The following is a 17,277-nucleotide window of genomic DNA, read 5'->3' on the forward strand; positions in this document are numbered from 1 at the left end:
CTGCGCCTTTACGAAACATGCTGCCCCAGGGCGTGTGCAATTGTCGTTAGCGGATATCCATGTGTCAAGTACATGAAAGGCGCGTGTGAACCTGCTCTTAGCGGATTTCGGTTTGTCATAACGCCACATGGCTGCCCCAGCCAGTTACAGACCTGAAATCTTCTCTGCAGTTGTCTATAAAAATTTTGCTTAACTAAGAACTTAGAGGTAAAGCGTCTGTGGGCCAGTCGGAGGGCGTGGAGAGGGCGGTTGGTATCGACGTGTTCAAGTGGTTCGAGGCTGATGTGAGGTGGCATTTGCGTCCTTCGCCTTGTCCCGTCCCATTACGAAAGAGTATACGACCATGGGGCGCCGAGCTTGCGGTATGCTGCCACGGCAATGAGCACATACTTCCAAACCGGTCCCTATGTCGACTGCCTTCTCAGGGGATCATTCACCTCTTCACGCGGTGGAAGAAGACTTCTAGAATCTGGGGGCTTCTCAGCAATGGATCGAAGCTGACCTCAATCAACTTCAAGACGCCCTGCTGCTATGTGTTTCATAAGAACTATGTTACAACAATGTCTCCCTTACCCGACCTGACCACTGCCAGGAGGAATGCTGATGATAAAACAATTTCCAGAAGGAGGACATTCGCCGTTGAAATGGACACGAACTGCATTAAGCCTCGTTGATCCATCTGGGGTGCCCCAGGTTTCAGATCCAAGATTTCCGGGGCTCGCGCTGCATCTCACCACCAGTTGGCTACGACTCTGGCCAACGGTGATTGATGGGCTGCGGAGAGTCGACATTTTGATGGAGTGTCACTTTTGCTTTTCCTCATCTGACCGAGGTCGAAATGCGCGAGGCCCGAAGAATAAGTGGCTCCTTACCATGGCCATGCGAATGCGAAACGACAAGAGCTGGCCGAAAGTCCATAATTTGTTCAAAGGCGTTGAAGCATCAAGATACCCACCCACGACCAGCCATGAGGTGATGAAGAGGTTGCACACAACATAAATCACAGGGCGACGAGGTTCAATACCTTCTGCGTTGTCTGGGATCATCGTACCCGTCATTCTCGTGGTATCGTTTTCTCGAGCCATGGTCGTCTTCACGTCTACTGCTTCCATATCGGTCACGGTCTCGGTCTCGATCGCGATCCCGGTCTCGGTCACGGTCTCGGTTATCGTATCCACGGTCTCGTCCTCCAAGAGGGTCGGTATTGCTGCCAGTGGCGCCGCGTTGGTCTCTTCCTCCGCCATATCCGTTTCGCCGGTCGTCATAACCTCCGCCGTGGCCGCCTCTGCCGCCGGGTCCGCTGGGTGCGTTGGGGGGGGGCGGTCCGTTCTGGTAGCCTTGTCGTCCACCGAAGCCTCCTCCTCCTTGGTAGCCAATGCCGCCTCGCCCACCGTAGCCTCCTCGGTCGCCGCGGAAACCGCCGCGGAAGCCTCCACGACCACCAAAGCCACCTCTAAATCCACCACCATAGCCACCTGAGCCACCTAAGCCACCGGGGGGACCGAATGTAGGCTTTGCAGGAGCTTGTTTGGTATATCCTCGTCCACCAAGGCCTCCGCCAAATCTTCTCGGCCTCCAGCCAGGGACCATGCGACCACGTTCGACATCGACAATGACTCTTCGGTCCTTTATTCGTAGGCCGTCTGTCTCTTTGTACGCAGCTGTAAAAGAGTAAGGAATTTCGAGGTCAGTTCCTTGAAATCTTACCATTTGATCTTTGGTATGGAAAGAAGGGTCAGGGCAAAGGGGTTTGCGTAGAAGAAAGTACCTCTCATATCCTTTTCTCTTTCGTAGACAATGAAGGCATAACCTTTATGTGGCTTTTTGGGTTTGGGGGTTGTCTCATCCTTGACAATCCTGATTCTCTCGATGGGACCAAACCTGCCGAACTCACGCTCCAGATCTCCCTCTTTCGCATCATAACTTAGACGGCCCACGAACAGAGTCTTGACGGCATCGCCCTTGATCTTGGGGTCCTCGTTGGGTTTGTAGCCCTGGAAGTCAGGCCTCTCAATCTCTTGCTGGCGCAATTTCTTTTCGAGTCTTTTCCGATCGCGCTGTTGCAGCCAGGATTCGGTGGGCTCGTACACATCAATCGCCATGTACTCCCGAAGCTGCGGAAGAAACGCGGCGACGCCAGACAGCTGTGATTGCTTGAGAGCTCTTTCGTCCGGAGCGGTGTCTTGAGGGGGAATGTAGCGGAGCGGCGGTCGGGGTTGGAATAGAGCAAGGAGATTGGGAGGGAGTTTGTCCGTCATCTTGATGCTACGCCGCAAGAAGCTTGTCGCGAGAGAAACGCGATCGTCATCAATGCGCAAAGGGAAGTAAGAGAGAAGAAAGCAAATGCGCGGTATTAAGTAAAATTACAGGGAGAGTTGAAGGCAACGATGGAGATGCAGTCCAAGAGTTGAAGGAAGCTGGATTCATGGCGCGTTGGATGCGGAAAATGAAATTGTTGTTCCTGAACTGCCTAGGGGAAGCTGCTAGACCCAAGAACGGTTTAGTGTCATATCGATGATCAAGCAGCCCACGTCGACAGCACTGAGTGGAGTACTCACTCCAATCCTCATTATGATACGGAGTATCTCGCATCAAACAGGATACTGTTAAGGTCTAGGGCCTCCTTATTGCCAGAATGTCTTGATATCAATGCAGGACCTTACATGGATGACCCAGCGGTCCAACAACTCCCTGCGATGCCCCTAACTGTGTCCCCTGATATCGACGACGCCCTGTCGCCCATCTACCCACCGCCTGCGAGTCTGAAATAGTCATGAGGTAGGTCTAAGACGCATGCAGACATCTCTGCTATCGATCGATTGATTCCCACCGTTGGTCCATCCGGCAGCAACGATTTCACGGCTGTGCCGTGGTTTGACATCGACGGCGAGTGGACCAGTGCAACCGCCATAACCACGTGAGATGATTTTTCTTGGTGCGCCACAGACACCAGCCTCCCATCGTGTTCGCTATTTCTCCAACCAAACTAGAAGGAAACAACGTATTCGTATTTTGGGCCTGACCCATCGCGGAACCGTCGCTTCTTCTCGTCGATCATCCGTGATAAACTCTACCGCAACAAGCATAAAAACAGCCTTGTGGACTGCCTCGCGGATCTCGGCAGACATCGTATTGGGATGTTTCCTGACCTCGTCCAAGAAATTTCTGTATCAGAGATGGGCCGCTACTATTTTCAACAGAATCTTCCGGATCGAGATTAACTCGACGACTTTGACCTAACCTGATATGCTTGACAAAAGATCATTGGCCTGCATTTCAGAGTATGTGGATGCTTCTCAGGCAGCTTCTTTGCGTGTGGAGGAGGGATAGAGCTCGACGAAATTTATATTGAGGTCATTTCCTTGCCCTGGTGCCAGTACAGTATTCATCATCTCATATGGTTCCGCACATCTCAAATATCAAACAATCTGGTACGATGATGAGCAAACTATCCTTCGCCATCCTCTGCTACTTCCTCTCCCTTGCTCGCGCGACGCCTGCAGCCCCTCAGCAATACTGCAAACCCGTTGTGGGTTCCCCAGGTTGGCCCTCAGTCTCTGACTGGCAAGCTTTGAACAACTCGGTCTCAGGCCGCCTCATCGCACCTGTACCTCCAGGTCTGGTCTGCCAGACCAACAGTTCGGTATACAGCGCACAAGCCTGTGGCCAGTTAGTCACCCAATGGAGCAATTCGTCCTTTCATGCCGAGGACCCTTTCACAACCGACTACAACGATGATTCTTGCCTCCCTGACCCTCGAGCGCCATGCTCTACGACACTCCTGCCTGCATATGTGGTCAATGCCACCAACGCAGCTGAGGTTCAAGCTGCTTGCCGATTCGCGTATAGGACTGGGGTCAGGCTAATAGTCAAAGGGACGGGCCATGACTTTTTAGGACGGTATACACTTGAGGATCTATCAGTGAAGGCCTTACCACACTGACATAGCGAACAGATCGTCCGGCCGAAGCTCACTCTCCATCTGGACGCATAACATTCGCGGCGTCAACGTCACGATGGGAGATTCTCAAGCGAAGCGGTATGGCGGCATTGCTTCCGTCAAGATCGCAGCTGGTATGCGCTTTGGCGAAATCTACCAAGCAATTGCCTCGTACAACCTTACCATAGTCGGTGGAGCGGATCCCAATGTCGGTATTGGTGGCTGGATTACTGGGGCTGGACACTCTCCGATCAGCAGCGCCTACGGCCTGGGTGCAGATCAAGTCCTCGAGATGGATGTTGTCACTGCCAATGGGACACAGTTGACTACAAACGAGAACGCTTACCCTGGCCTCTTCTGGGCAATGAGAGGTGTAAGTTCTCTTCGGCATGTCTCGGCTACCTAAATGACAGAACTCCTGATTTCCAATGTTCGTGTCTAGGGCGGCGGTTCCACCTTCGCGGTGCTCATCTCAGTCACAATTCGAGCCTATCCAGCCCTACCTATGGCTGTGTATTCATTCAGTTACAACACCACCGCGAACAGCGACACGTTCTGGTCTCTAGTAGCGTACTTCCACAATCAGCTGCCTGAGCTCTCCGACGCCGGTGCCATGGGCTACTACTTCATTTTCCCCAACAACAATGCGTCACAGTCTGAATCCGCCTATCTAGGCTCAGTCGCCGGCGTGTGGCTCGTCCCGAACAAGACCGTCGAAGAAGCCCGCCTAATCTTCATGCCGATGGAACAGACTCTGCAGAATAACACATTCAATTGGACTGACAGGATCTTTCTCCAAAACGCATCTGTGCCCACGCTGGACTTCACCAAATTCTGGATGGCAACCGTTCCGGGTGGAAATGTTGGATCAGAAGTCCGACTGGGGTCTCGCCTTCTCGACCGGGCCGCTCTCAAGAGTGACCCGGGAAAGTTGAAAAGGCTCTTCAAGCAAACCACGCCTATCCCGCAGTATCCGATCCTGGGCCACGTCGTGGCGGGCAAGGGTGTCAGGACCGTCAAGAACGGGATCCCGGGGGGAAGTAACTCTGTCTTGCCCGCATGGCGCGAAGCATACACGCACATCGTGCTCCCTCGATCTTGGCCATTTCTGAACGATACGGCAAAGATCGCGACGACAACACTCCTCCGTGATGTTGAGACCGCAGCCCTCCGCCAACTGGCGCCCGACATGGGAGCGTACGTTAACGAAGCAGACCCGACAGAGCCCAACTGGCAAAAGACGTTCTGGGGGTCGAATTACCCCAGGCTGCGGCAGTTGAAGAGGCAATGGGATCCCAAGAGCGTGTTTTGGTGCGTCCCCTGTGTGGGCCATACGGATGGCTGGGAGGTCGTTAGTGACTCTGGTGTCGAGGGCGCAGTGGGGGAGAGTCCGGGGAAGATCTGCCGGACAACATAAGTAATCAGAGCTATTGTTGGAGGGAAGCTCTGATGTATGCCTGAGAAAGATGGACTCTGAGAAGGGATGGAGACGACGATCTGTGCGATGATATTGAATATCATGATGAGGGTGCGAGAAGGCTGTGGAACGGGCCTGTACCCAGTACACATAGTTTGATGCTTCGCAGTGTCTTTTCATAATGCTCTCATAATCCGATTCCTGGAAAGTAATCTCTGCACCTGTATTATCGCATAAAGCTGACTGTTCCTTTTACTACTGCAAACTTGCCTCTCCTCTTTCAAGCCTTTGCGCCCCTTGCGCCAGTTGGCCTATTCATTCGCTGGGTCGGGTGACGGAGCGACGAGGCTGTATCACTCCGGATCCAGCTAGCGTCGAAGCCTTGTGCTCTCATATTCCGTAGATACTCCGAACCTGCGGTTTCAATTGCGCTTCTGCAGCAAAAAAGCTCCCTCCTCCAATTGGAAACCCTACCGCTACGTATTATTGTGAACATTCGATTCCAGCCACGACCACGCTTTGCGCCCGTGTGCCATCCTCCATCTCCTCCTTATACCTTCGGTCATGGGCGTGCAAGGACTCAAGACCGTGTCGACGGCACAGGTAAGCTTCGCACTCGGTTTCTTTTTCTTTTCTCACGACCCTATCCATCTCTCCATCCATTCAGCTGCCCCCCAAAGCACCTACCCTGACCGCTTGCTCTCACACTCGCATTTTGCGTTTCCCCCGATCCAAAAGAGAAAAAAAACACACAAAAACCTAATGATTTCACAGAACGGCCTAGGCGCCTACATCCTGCAGTGCACGCGCCTACACCTGACGTACTCGGACCACTGGGCGTCGTCCTCGGGTTTAAAATCACTTCTCAGTTCACCGGCGTTCTCGTCACTAACACATCGCTACCCGAGCGTCGAGTTCCGGATCTCGCCGCGCCCGAACCGCCACCCGGTCGTCAAGGCAGTGTACTGCAACGGGCGGTCCAAGGCCGTCTGCGTCAAGAACCTGGCCCGCGAGCAGGTGCTCGAGAGGGTCGAGTTCCTGATCGGGAATTCTGGAGAGAGGAATACCCTCGTAAAGGGCAGGAAAGTCATCAGTCGGAATGAGAGTGTCAGGGGCGTGTGGAGTCCTATGCATGGCGGGATTAAGAAGATCTGAGTGAGGCTCTGTGCTTGGGCGTGGAGCATAAAGTATTGAGCATTGAGACCTGCGCTGGGCCGTGGCGGGGCGGATTGACGGGGAATGCGACTGATTCCCCTGATTCGCTCTCGTGGGATGAGAGGCAAGGGTGCTGCAAGGAGAACCCGAGGGATGTTCAAGAGATTGAAGAAACAAGAAGCAGAGAGCATCCGGATACAGAATCATGCGCACGAGGAACGTCTGGGGTTGAGGAGAAGGCTGACGAGAGCCGTATATTGACAGAGCAGTCGGACAGGCTCTTGCTCTACACCTGGTCGAAGAGCGAGGAGACAGGTGTCGAACAGCTACACAAGCGCGTGTTTGGGAAAAGAAACCAGATTGTTCTAGGTCTGTGACACTAGGACACTCGCGATGAAGAGTAAAAATCCCAAACCAAAATCAAGCGATCGAAAGACAATGAGATCTACTTCAAAGATGGAATTCGACGAAGTCACGCATCCAAGTCACTGATATTCGGCTGACGGCGCCAAACGACCTCCTCAGAAACTTCGAACAACTGAAACAAATCATGATTTCAATAAAGCTGGTTTCAAGTTGAGTAGGGCAATGATTTACAATTGAAGGACCCGGGGCAAACCATGGGACGCGGCTCATTGCTATAACCTTGCGTTGCAACATATGTACAATAGTTACAAAAGGATTTAAAACATGATCGGAAGCGTGCTCTGGCTGATTCAACTCGATGTCCATGTATCAACCTCCCATCGTGACAAATTGAATTGTCCGTGGAAACATAAACGCCTGGAGCCCTTCATCAAAAGTTTCATCTCGTTTTCAGCTGGGCCGATGCCTGTGTGCACTTGCGACTAAGTTGCTGAATCAATCCAATTCTTGATATCCGATCATAGGTAGATGGGGAACATGGCAGTCTTGCTGACGACTTTGGTGTTACAGCCATCGACGTTGCATACCGTAAACGGGACCGATCTGGGCGATTCCAGCTTCTTTTCAGGCTCTTGCTCTTTGGCTTTGCCTTTGCCCTTCCTCGTGGCTCTTGTTTTGGAACGGTTTACCGCACATTCGCCGCAATAGACCTGAAAACGTCGTTAGAACAAATTCAACGCCTGGATGGGATCCAATTCACTCACGTGTCCACAAGTTTTCACTACCCAGACCTGCTTCTTGACATCTCCCTTTCCAACTGCCAATTCATCGCCACACATCGGACAGAGTATGACATCGTCTTCTCCAAAGGTCCTGATGAACCCCTCTTGGGCGGTCGGGGGCGCTTTGTAAGGTTCAGGCACCACTTGGGGTGTTTCAGAGCTGCGATCAAAGACATCAAAACGACCGAGAGCAAACGCAGGTTGTCTGTAGTCCATGTTGACGATGAAAGCGTCTTCAACATCATTCCCATGCCGCGCGTCCTGGCCACGGGGCGGAACTCCATCTAGGCGATCCAGAAAGCCTTCATTGTAGCCCGGAGCGGCGATATTCTGCACATTCCCAAACATAAATTGCGTCCCCCTCCTCAATATCTCTGGGAAATATCCGAAGGTACCTCTGTCCATGCGAGGAGGAGCGCTGGCACCGACATTTGCCTGGACTGCTGCCTCCTGACGCTGGGGCTGTAGAACAGGTCTCTCCGATACGAATTCGACTTCAGAACTTGCCGGAGGCGAGCCGACGGATTCGGACTCAAGGGTTTCGGTGTCGGCAGACATTTCAAACTCATCCATCTCGAAATCCGAATCGTCTGTGTCTGAGAGATCAATTACCTCGGGTAGTTCATCATGCAACCCTCGACCAAAGGGCGGGGCACGGACATGATGTGCTTGTTCTTGTTGTCTCTGAACGGCTTCTAGTTGCCTCTGAGCTGCTTCTCGTCGCTGCGCGGCTGCAATCCAGGTCCTGATAAGGTGTTGTCGTGAGACTCGTGGAGGGGGCTCGCCAGACATCTGCCCTGAGGGCTGTGTAGATGTCTGGCTTGAGGGCCGTATAGACGTCTGCCTCGAGGGCTGTGGTAGAAGAGAGGATCCCGAGGCAGGGGAAGTGTCATCGCTGTCAGTGTCTGCCGTGAGATCGATCGTGACATCTTGTGGGGTAGGGGTTGCAGTTGCTCGAGGAACCCGTGCAGACATAGCCGGCCTTCGGTAGTCGAAGCCGTCGCCCTGAGACCGTACTCTTGATAATGGGTACTGCGGTGTCGAGTCTCGAGAAGACTCGGGTGTTGGATGATGGGTGATGCGTCGGCGCTTGGACGGTAGTTGATCGGGGGTAACACTTCGACTTAACGATCGGGTTATTTCTGCATGAGATCTCTGTAGCTGAAGTCAGAATATTACTTTTCAGATATAATTCACATGATGCTGGGGTGGGTGAAGGGTGAGGGTTCAGCTGAGAGGGAGCCGAGGGCGTACCTTTCGACTCGATGAACCCGACGCCGAATTCAGGAAGTTGCTCAAGGCAAGAGTGCCTGCAGAAGGCATGATCAAGGGCGCCTGCAAGGGCAGATTATAGCTCTCGGGTCGAATATTTCATGGGGTGCAGAAGATGATATGAAGGCGTCGCCAAGGGGGGTGGGAGTTGTCGTTGAGAAGGCGACTGAGGGTCGAGGGTCAGGTACAATTTGGATGTCGTCCGGGCACAGAGCCAAAGCCAAGAAGCCAGAAGTGGGAACAACGAACCAAACAAAGATGAAAGCCGGATAGGAGCCGGTGTCACAGGCGAGTGTGACCAAATAGGAAAGGGAAGAAGACGGTAGAAACGGGCAAAATGCCAACTTGAAATGGCCACCTGCGGATGGAAGATGGCGGTTGGTAACGACGAGCTCGAGTTCTTAGTAGTGGTTGCAGCGGTTGCAGTGGTGGTGGCCAGCCAAAATGGAGGGATGGTGTTTTGGCGGCGGTAATACCGAGTGCTCAGTACTGTGGTGTGTGGTGCGTGGTGCGTAGTACGTGGTGCGAGGTGGAGGGTCTTTTTTCGCTGTCATTTGCCACCTCTCCCTCGTATTCACCATGACTTTTCACTCAATTAACCGTTGACAGACTCTCCAGCCCGCTGATAAATCAAACTGAACCAACAACAACAACAACAACAACAACAACAACAACATCATCATCATCATCATCATCATCATCACCATCAACAGCAATACCAATACCAATACCATGCTACCTGCTCCATTTTATTGTGTTTTGTACATACCATCCCCAGGGGACAGAGACACCATCCGTCGACGCCGACTCCATTCCCTTTGGCATGGCCCTCCCCTTACTTTTCTTTTCTCAACAATCGCCCAATATTCAGAAGAAGAAGAAGAGAGAGAAGAAAAAAAAACCCCTCCTTCTCGATCTCGTATCAATTATGGGTATCAATGCTACCTTCCCTGCCTCCCTGTTTGTATACAAGTGTTTTTGAACCACCAAGGCACTTATGCATCTGTTGCCGCCGCCGCTGCCAGGGTCGTGATCACCCCATCCTCATCGACAGTGACCAGACTCTGAGCTTGCGTGCCCCATGCAATTCTTGTCGCCGGTGTCTCTCGCTTAAGAATCTCCGACCATTCCTTAGACGTCTTGGAATAATGTTCGACCGTAACTCCACCCTGTCCTGCGGCAGCCAAGAATTGTCCAGTGTAGTCCCAGCTGATGGAATCGATCTGGCCGGCAGTCTTGAGAGTGGTAATTTCCGTCGCTTTTCTCAAATCCCAGATCGAGATTGTCGACGACTTCTCTGTCACGCCTGCCAACCATGTGCCGTTTTCCGAGAAGAAGATACATTGCACAGGGCCACCGAGGTCAAACGTGGCGGCTTCCGCACCAGACTTGACGTCGAATATCTTGATTTGACCATCAGCCCCGCCGGCCGCCAGTAAGTGACCGTCAGGGTGGAATTGAGCACAGCGGAGACCTGAATGGGATAAGCGCACAAGCCAGGTAGGGGGATGCAGGAGGACATACTGGAGTTACTTAGGACCTGAGTCAGGACACGGTTGGATTCAAGGTCAAAGACGATGTATGTCTTGTCCTCCCCAACCGAAGCCAGAATGGTGCCGCTGGGGTGTAAAGCGACGGCATTGGCCCGTCCAGCGTGGACCGAGAACGACGAGACCTCTTGATCCTTGTCAAATACTTTGACCGCGCCTGCTGAGGTTGCAACAACCGCCCTGTCATGAGCCCAGAGACCGTTTGTGACTGTTCCTTCGCCGACGTCGAGAGCATATGATAACGTGTGCTCTGATAGCGAGTAGACACCCGCTTTGTTGCCTGCAACAAGGACCATATCTCCTGCCTCGTGTACAGCAAGCACAGTTCCACCGGGAAACAATGGTTTCGAGGTTGACGTCGACGTGTATGCTGATATTGAGTCTGGAGTGGCCCAGTCTTCTGGCACTGGTCGTTTCCGCCGGGTCTTGGACAAACTGGATTCACCCATCAGTGTCGGGACGACTTGTATAGAGGGCAGTCATACCTTTGTTGTACGCTTTCTATCTTCTCCACGATCACCTGTGGTAACGGGGCGCTGTCCACTTGCATCGCATCACCATTCGTGCTGGCAGCAGCAGCTCTACCGACATTTATCTGGGCCAATGTCGCTCGCGCCTCATCTCTCTCTTTTGTAAGCTGCGCAATGACCCGAACCGCCGCGTCATTTTCGTACAGTGCAGTACTGAGCTCCTGCCGAGCCTGGTGAAGATTCTGTTGCAGTGTGTATGTCTGAAGCGCCAAAGCATCCCACTCATTCTGAAAGAAAGATAACATGGCTGGTATCGAAGTCATCTGCGGGGGTCGGGGATAGACGACATTGGGGCTCTTGAGATCGATGAGGTCTTCCACCGAGAGGCTCTCTCCGGTCGTGGGTTCTGTGCCATTCTCGCTGATGTATGCTTCGATCAGACGCTTTTCGTAGACATTCCCTGCGGATATTAGACCAGTGAGACCTAGCACAAACACATATTGTACCCACCACTCTTGCGTGAAGCCACTGGAACCTGCGGTGCCTCCCCGGAAACTGTCATACTATTAGTCGGATCCAATTTGCGCAAGAGGCAGAGCACTTACTTGCACACAGCATTGTCACAAAGGCTGCTCCAGCACAGAGCGTAGGACTTTTCGGGGAGGTAGGACACAGATCTCCCCTGAGAATTGCTTCCACAAGTACTCACAATCCGTGACAAATGACTTGTAAGAAATTCACTTGGTCGTGCCTTTTACTTGGGATTTTGCAACCTCGAACCTCAGCCAAATTGTTGCGCTCGGCAAATCTTCCGCTTTAGGCCACGGCCTCGCCAGATTTTTTGTCCCGCCAGCCTGACAGCGAGTGCACGAGTTCCGGAGGGCCTTCTTTACCACCCACATCGCGGATCAGTTCAACATTGGCAAAAGCGCAAGACCAAAAGCTCGGCTCTGAAATCCGTGTTCCAAGTGGCATGGAGTATCGTCTCGATCTCTTCATCATTTCGCTCCTGTCTGCCCATCATGGCGGACGCCGCCCTCCCATATCATGAGCCTGGGATCATCACAATCCTGATTCAATCATCTTTCCTTCTGATCTTGAACATTCTAGGCTTTGCCCTGGATCATTTTTTCTATTGCGGGCTTGTAGGCCAGGTCCTCATTGGAATGGCATATGGAACGCCGGGTGTGAAATTGTTGTCCCATGCATTTGAGGATGTGGCAACCCAGCTTGGATACCTGGGCTTGATCGCTATTGTCTTCGAGGGCGGCTTGGCGACTTCAGCTGAATCACTTGGGAAATCCCTTATACTGTCTATCTGTGTGGCTCTCACTGGAATATGTCTCCCAATGGCCCTATCCTTCTCCCTCATGGGGATCTCGAATGCAACAAGGCTGCAAGCCTTCGCAGCCGGAGCTGCGCTATGTTCAACGAGCCTAGGCACCACCTTCAGCCTCCTAAAGACGACAAGCCTAACGACGAGTCGCTTAGGAACGGTCTTGACCAGCGCCGCGATGCTGGATGATGTCGTTGGGCTGATCATGGTTCAAGTCATAACCAATCTGGGATCCGGTCAAACGTCTATTTCAGCCGCTACGGTTATACGTCCTGTTTTCGTATCTCTTGGTTTCGCAATCGCCCTCCCGCTGTTCTGCAAATTCCTGGTGAAGCCAATGCTACCTTACTGCTCAGTCGCTTCAGATAAATTGAAAAGGAAATTCTCCGCGAACACGTTGGACCTAGAGGCGAAGCTTCCCTTCCTTTTTCGGACGGCTTTTTTGGTGGCCTTGGTTACTGCGGCGAGCTATGCAGGCACATCAAACCTGTTTGCTGCCTATCTGGCAGGAGCTGCAATCTCCTGGATAGACGAAACTAGTCGACAGCGAATAGATACCGGATTCCAGAGGGCATCTCAAGAGACGCCAAAAGATCAGGTGAATCCGGCAAATGCGACTTCTAGCACCTCGTCTACAAATTTCGTCGCCGCTCAGAATGCCAGCGAAGTTCCTAGTTCACCGATTGAGAAACTACAAAGCAACAAGCCACAAGCATCGAGACCGTCCTTGGAACTCACTCCGCCTCCAGAGGAACCAAAAGTGACAAGTACCACCGAACAAAATGCAGAATCAGCCGATATCCCAGACACACTGAACGTGGAGAACCACAGCCTCCAGATGTACAATCATTACTATGCACCTGCGGTAGAGCGCATTTTGAAACCATTTTTCTTCGTAAGTTACTTATTCCCTCCCCAGCTTTCCGTTCGTCATAGTGTTTTTTTCAATTTTTTTTTTCAATTTTTTTTTTTTTCAAGCGACTCACAACCTTACCGCCAGGCTTCCATTGGCTTCTCTATTCCGATCACCAAGATGTTCCGGGGCTCTGTCATCTGGCGGGGCCTTGTCTACGCAACATTCATGGCCGTCGGCAAGCTCTTCTGCGGCATGTGGCTCATCCGCTTCTTCAACTCCTCGTCCACAACATCGCCATCTCCTCGTCCACAACCTGCCACGAAATCCGACAAACAGGACAAGAACACGAAGCTGGCTAAGACCAAGACCGCCCCGCGTAGAAGATCCCTCCCCCGTCCGAAGTCTCTGTACCCGGCGTCCATCCTGGGCTGTGCAATGGTCGCGCGAGGCGAGATTGGATTCCTCATCTCCGCCCTAGCGGCGACAAACGGTATCTTCACCAGCAAAAGCGCGACCGGGAACGCGGCAGCACCAGCAGCAGCAGGAGATGCTGCCGGTCTCGTCTCAGATCTATCCTTGATTGTCACGTGGGCGATTCTCCTCTGCACAATCGTCGGACCACTGGCTCTGGGGTTTCTGGCGAAGCGGGTCAAGAGGCTTCAGGATGAGAGGGCTCGAGATGGCGGCCATGGGACAAAGGAGGATCCACTGGGCATCTGGGGCGTGAATTAATCAGTTGCCGTCAATGTTGCGTTGAGGGGGGAGGGGAAGTTGGAGGGGCATGTACTCAGAGATCTGGTCGTGCTCGAGTTTGGCAAGATGGAGACGTTTGGAACGGGCAATCTGGCTTTTTGGGAGGATTCAACGCTCCGCACATTCTCTCATTTCTTATACATAAGCTCACATAAAAAATCTCGAACGAAACGCCCGCCTAACGCAATGCACAACCGCAGGTTGATCGAGGATTAAATCACCACCCTTCCGGCCCATCAGAGACCGGTTCTTTGCCTGCATTTGCAAACTTGCCAGTTTTGATTTCATTCATGGCATGCGCCTCAAAGTCATCTGGACAGGAATTTACCAACAAGATCCTTCCCCTTGCCATCCTTCATGTTCATGGCCTGCTGAGCCAGTGTATCGAACAGCCCCGTCCCCGCGGCATTCCCACCTCTGCTCGCTGCGTCGGAGTGTGAGTTGGACACCTCGTCTGGCTCCACGAAGCCCTGTTGGCGCTGTTGGCGCCACTTCTGGTAGTCTGACGGCTGTGCGCTGCCAGCGTACATGCTCGCAGGGGCCGGTGCAGCTCGTCGGTCCATCTCGTAATTGTATTCACCCTGGTGGTTATACCCCGAGGGGAAGGGCGCGTGAGCGTTGTTATTGGTCACCAGTACCTGACGTTGGTCCTGTTGCTGCTGGTGTGAGCCTCGCCGCTCGGTGAATTCCATTGGCAAGACCTTTTCTTGCGGCTGATAGTGTTGTTGTTGTTGTTTCGCTTGTCCTTGCTGGTACGGATCTGGGTAGTAACACGGAGGTGCGTCGAGGTATTGTTGGCGCGTGCTGTGGTCCTGTGCGGCATCTGGCGCGGGATTTGTGCGACGGTTTTCAGCAGTTTTGGTGATCTTTTTCACGGCGTAGATGCCGACACCGGCGATCATTGCGGTCTTGATTATACCCATTGTTGGACGGTGTGAAGATCGGGTCTCGGGATGGGTGTATCTGGCCTTGAGAAGTTCAAGTTTTGTTGTGCAGCCTAGTACCAAGAGGTCTTTCCGTTTCGTTTCTGCTGTCTATATAATCTGAAAGCCTGCTTTTAACTCCGATTGTGAGATACTTTCCCAATAACAGGATATCGGGGCATTTTTATAGATTGCACATCCAGGTTGACAAGCAGAATGCCAGAAGACTACGATCTCCAGGTCGTTGAGCCAGGCAGGCAAGCACATCGCAAAGAGCGACCCTATGTAGTTAGCGCAAAGCAGCACGACAACATGCACGCACAGGACGAGCACAAAATCGAACTCGGGGGGATTCTAGAAAGCGTATGCCGTTCATTCGAGGGGCCGGTGAGGCTGTGTGAAAAGGGCTTGGGCCTGGGATCGACGCGGTCTTGGGGCAGAATTTCGCCATGGCATCAGGCAGCTGGCAAAAGAGCCGATCCAGCTCGGTCCGGCTGTAACACTGAGCGTGAATTTCGGGCGTGCGAAGAGTTCCCCCTGCAGAGGCAAAGGCACCCATTTCTTCTGCAGGTATTCGGCTCGTCGGGTTGACTCCAAGACTGAGGCTGAGACGCGAGTACGTTACACTGAATGGCTGAGTTCGTCGAAGTTTGCTTGGGGCCTTGCATTCACAAAATAAGTGGGCAGAGTCTGACAAGAGTACGAGGTGCCCGAGTACCCGGTAGAGTGATTCACTGTTAAATCGAAGGTGCCCTTCATTCACAATAAGTATGTTGTTTACCTTTGGGGAGTAGTGGCCCTCTGCAATTCATCCCATACTCTCAATCATATTCGTTATATCGGCCGCTTTGACGTTATCGAGCACTCTCGAGGTACATGTTCCGTGCAAGTCCGTGACAGACTGTGCCACTTGTTTTTGAGTCCGGCTGGTCGGCGAGCCGGGTTAATCCGGGGTTACGGCGTAAAGATTTTCCGCCTCTGATGACAAATCGGCGCTAATCTCATTCTGGACACCACGTCGGACCTGAACATCTCGACACCAAACTGGACTGTGCTTCGACAAGTCTCAAATATTGTCATTCGAGGACTGGATGACTGGATGCCATGTCGGTTCCCCAATGTACCTGCAGACCCCACAGGCACCATTTCAGCCACCTCTGTCATTGTGTGAAGGTCCTGTCTAAAGCATGGCTGGCGCGAAATTCGACCTGGTTGATACGAGGTCCGCATCCGGAAAGTCAACTCCTGAAACGTCAACGAGAAGGTGACGGAACACACGAGATTGCCTCCTATGTAACACTGTCGAAATTAGCCGGTATCTTTCTTACGTCAAAATTAAGCATTGATCAAGCTGGTCTAAGCTCAAGATGGCATTCTTCTCGAGCGTCGCCAACTGTTCAGCCTTGATCCGGGGCCACCGCAATATTCTGCGTTGGCTGTACCTCTCAGTTCCCATATAAAAGATCCAACTATTCTCCTTGTCGCAATGGCTTGGAGGAAACGCTTGTACTGCTTCTGCGTCTTATTCATGGGCATCAACAATCTTGAAGTCCGTGTTGCAGAGGATCTCTTTGGATGACAATGTCACAAATCACCTACGCCGATAGTGTCGTCATCTACAAGCTCATCTAGTATGTATGTACTCACCAGCGCTCCTTATCTCCATCCACGTGTCCAAAAAACACGGTTTCCAGAGAGGCTCGGGTTGGGGGGTTTTTTAACAATATTCTGTGCCATCAGAGTCATTGGAGCCGCAGCGCAACTGGCTGCCATCGGTGATTCTCATCCTCGCACTGCCGAGACCATCGCATTGGTGACTGCTGTCTTGGGTCTTTCGCCTCTGCTGCTGGCCACATTGGGTGTACTTGCACGAGTGTAAGTTTCTCCCTGCCGTCTACACTGAGCATCGCCAATGTCCAATCTTTACTGCGCAGCTACCACTCCATCCTCAAGCAACCGTGGGGTACCGTATTTTCCCTCGTCCTTCTCAAGATGATCCAAACACCCGCTGCCATTGCTTTGATCCTCTGCATCGTGGGGGCAACCAACGCCAATGATCCGGCAGAGATTGACTCAGAATCCACTGTTCATGTTGGCATCATCCTCTACACTTTAGTCTTTGCAGCACTTGTTTGCCCTCACCGGCGGGGCTATATTTGGGAGACGAGTTACCGGACAAGGCGAGGTGTCGCTGCTCTTCGCCGTGTCCCTAGCGCTACCTTTCCTGGCGATTCGAATTCTCTACGCACTCTTTGCCGCGTTTTCTAACGACAAACGATTCGACCCAGCCACAGGTTCAAATACGATTGCATTGTTCATGGACACCGTGCACGAAATGGTCGTGGTCCTGATATATCTGGTGGCAGCGATCAACACCCCAGCTATCCCTCGGTCAACCAAGGGAGAGACTCGCTCAGCAGGCTCGACTTTGATGTACCGAGCAGGGAGAGGTGATTT

At 52.5% G+C, this 17,277-nt stretch overlaps 8 protein-coding genes across 8 annotated transcripts; 4 read left to right on the plus strand and 4 right to left on the minus strand.

The window, feature by feature from the left end:
• Positions 1-1,017: 1,017 nt before the first annotated feature.
• On the minus strand, positions 1,018-2,258 carry A1O5_11641 (U1 small nuclear ribonucleoprotein 70kDa; the record flags this gene model as incomplete). The annotated part of the gene is made up of 2 exons (XM_007752213.1): positions 1,018-1,661; positions 1,769-2,258. 2 exons carry the CDS (start codon positions 2,256-2,258, stop codon positions 1,018-1,020), a joined length of 1,134 nt encoding a protein of 377 aa, XP_007750403.1.
• A 1,181-nt stretch (positions 2,259-3,439) lies between these two features.
• On the plus strand, positions 3,440-5,357 carry A1O5_11642 (uncharacterized protein; the record flags this gene model as incomplete). The annotated part of the gene is made up of 3 exons (XM_007752214.1): positions 3,440-3,900; positions 3,956-4,313; positions 4,383-5,357. 3 exons carry the CDS (start codon positions 3,440-3,442, stop codon positions 5,355-5,357), a joined length of 1,794 nt encoding a protein of 597 aa, XP_007750404.1.
• Positions 5,358-5,921: 564 nt separating this feature from the next.
• On the plus strand, positions 5,922-6,512 carry A1O5_11643 (uncharacterized protein; the record flags this gene model as incomplete). Its single annotated transcript, XM_007752215.1, has 2 exons — positions 5,922-5,960; positions 6,132-6,512. The coding sequence occupies 2 exons, from the start codon at positions 5,922-5,924 to the stop codon at positions 6,510-6,512; spliced, it is 420 nt and encodes a 139-aa protein (XP_007750405.1).
• An 884-nt stretch (positions 6,513-7,396) lies between these two features.
• A1O5_11644 (uncharacterized protein) lies at positions 7,397-8,635 on the minus strand (the record flags this gene model as incomplete). The annotated part of the gene is made up of 2 exons (XM_007752216.1): positions 7,397-7,588; positions 7,643-8,635. The coding sequence occupies 2 exons, from the start codon at positions 8,633-8,635 to the stop codon at positions 7,397-7,399; spliced, it is 1,185 nt and encodes a 394-aa protein (XP_007750406.1).
• A 1,292-nt stretch (positions 8,636-9,927) lies between these two features.
• Positions 9,928-11,514, minus strand: A1O5_11645 (pre-mRNA-processing factor 19; the record flags this gene model as incomplete). The annotated part of the gene is made up of 4 exons (XM_007752217.1): positions 9,928-10,406; positions 10,457-10,917; positions 10,968-11,412; positions 11,463-11,514. 4 exons carry the CDS (start codon positions 11,512-11,514, stop codon positions 9,928-9,930), a joined length of 1,437 nt encoding a protein of 478 aa, XP_007750407.1.
• A 460-nt stretch (positions 11,515-11,974) lies between these two features.
• On the plus strand, positions 11,975-13,876 carry A1O5_11646 (uncharacterized protein; the record flags this gene model as incomplete). The annotated part of the gene is made up of 2 exons (XM_007752218.1): positions 11,975-13,183; positions 13,289-13,876. The coding sequence occupies 2 exons, from the start codon at positions 11,975-11,977 to the stop codon at positions 13,874-13,876; spliced, it is 1,797 nt and encodes a 598-aa protein (XP_007750408.1).
• A 329-nt stretch (positions 13,877-14,205) lies between these two features.
• Positions 14,206-14,820, minus strand: A1O5_11647 (uncharacterized protein; the record flags this gene model as incomplete). Its single annotated transcript, XM_007752219.1, has 1 exon — positions 14,206-14,820. One exon carries the CDS (start codon positions 14,818-14,820, stop codon positions 14,206-14,208), a length of 615 nt encoding a protein of 204 aa, XP_007750409.1.
• Positions 14,821-16,401: 1,581 nt separating this feature from the next.
• Positions 16,402-17,088, plus strand: A1O5_11648 (uncharacterized protein; the record flags this gene model as incomplete). Its single annotated transcript, XM_007752220.1, has 3 exons — positions 16,402-16,451; positions 16,561-16,695; positions 16,755-17,088. Exon 3 carries the CDS (start codon positions 16,813-16,815, stop codon positions 17,086-17,088), a length of 276 nt encoding a protein of 91 aa, XP_007750410.1. The 5' UTR covers positions 16,402-16,451; positions 16,561-16,695; positions 16,755-16,812.
• Between the last annotated feature and the right edge of the window lie 189 nt (positions 17,089-17,277).

This window comes from Cladophialophora psammophila (genome assembly GCF_000585535.1).
Source record: "Cladophialophora psammophila CBS 110553 chromosome Unknown aczJe-supercont1.27, whole genome shotgun sequence".
NCBI classification, from domain to species: Eukaryota; Fungi; Ascomycota; class Eurotiomycetes; order Chaetothyriales; family Herpotrichiellaceae; genus Cladophialophora; species Cladophialophora psammophila.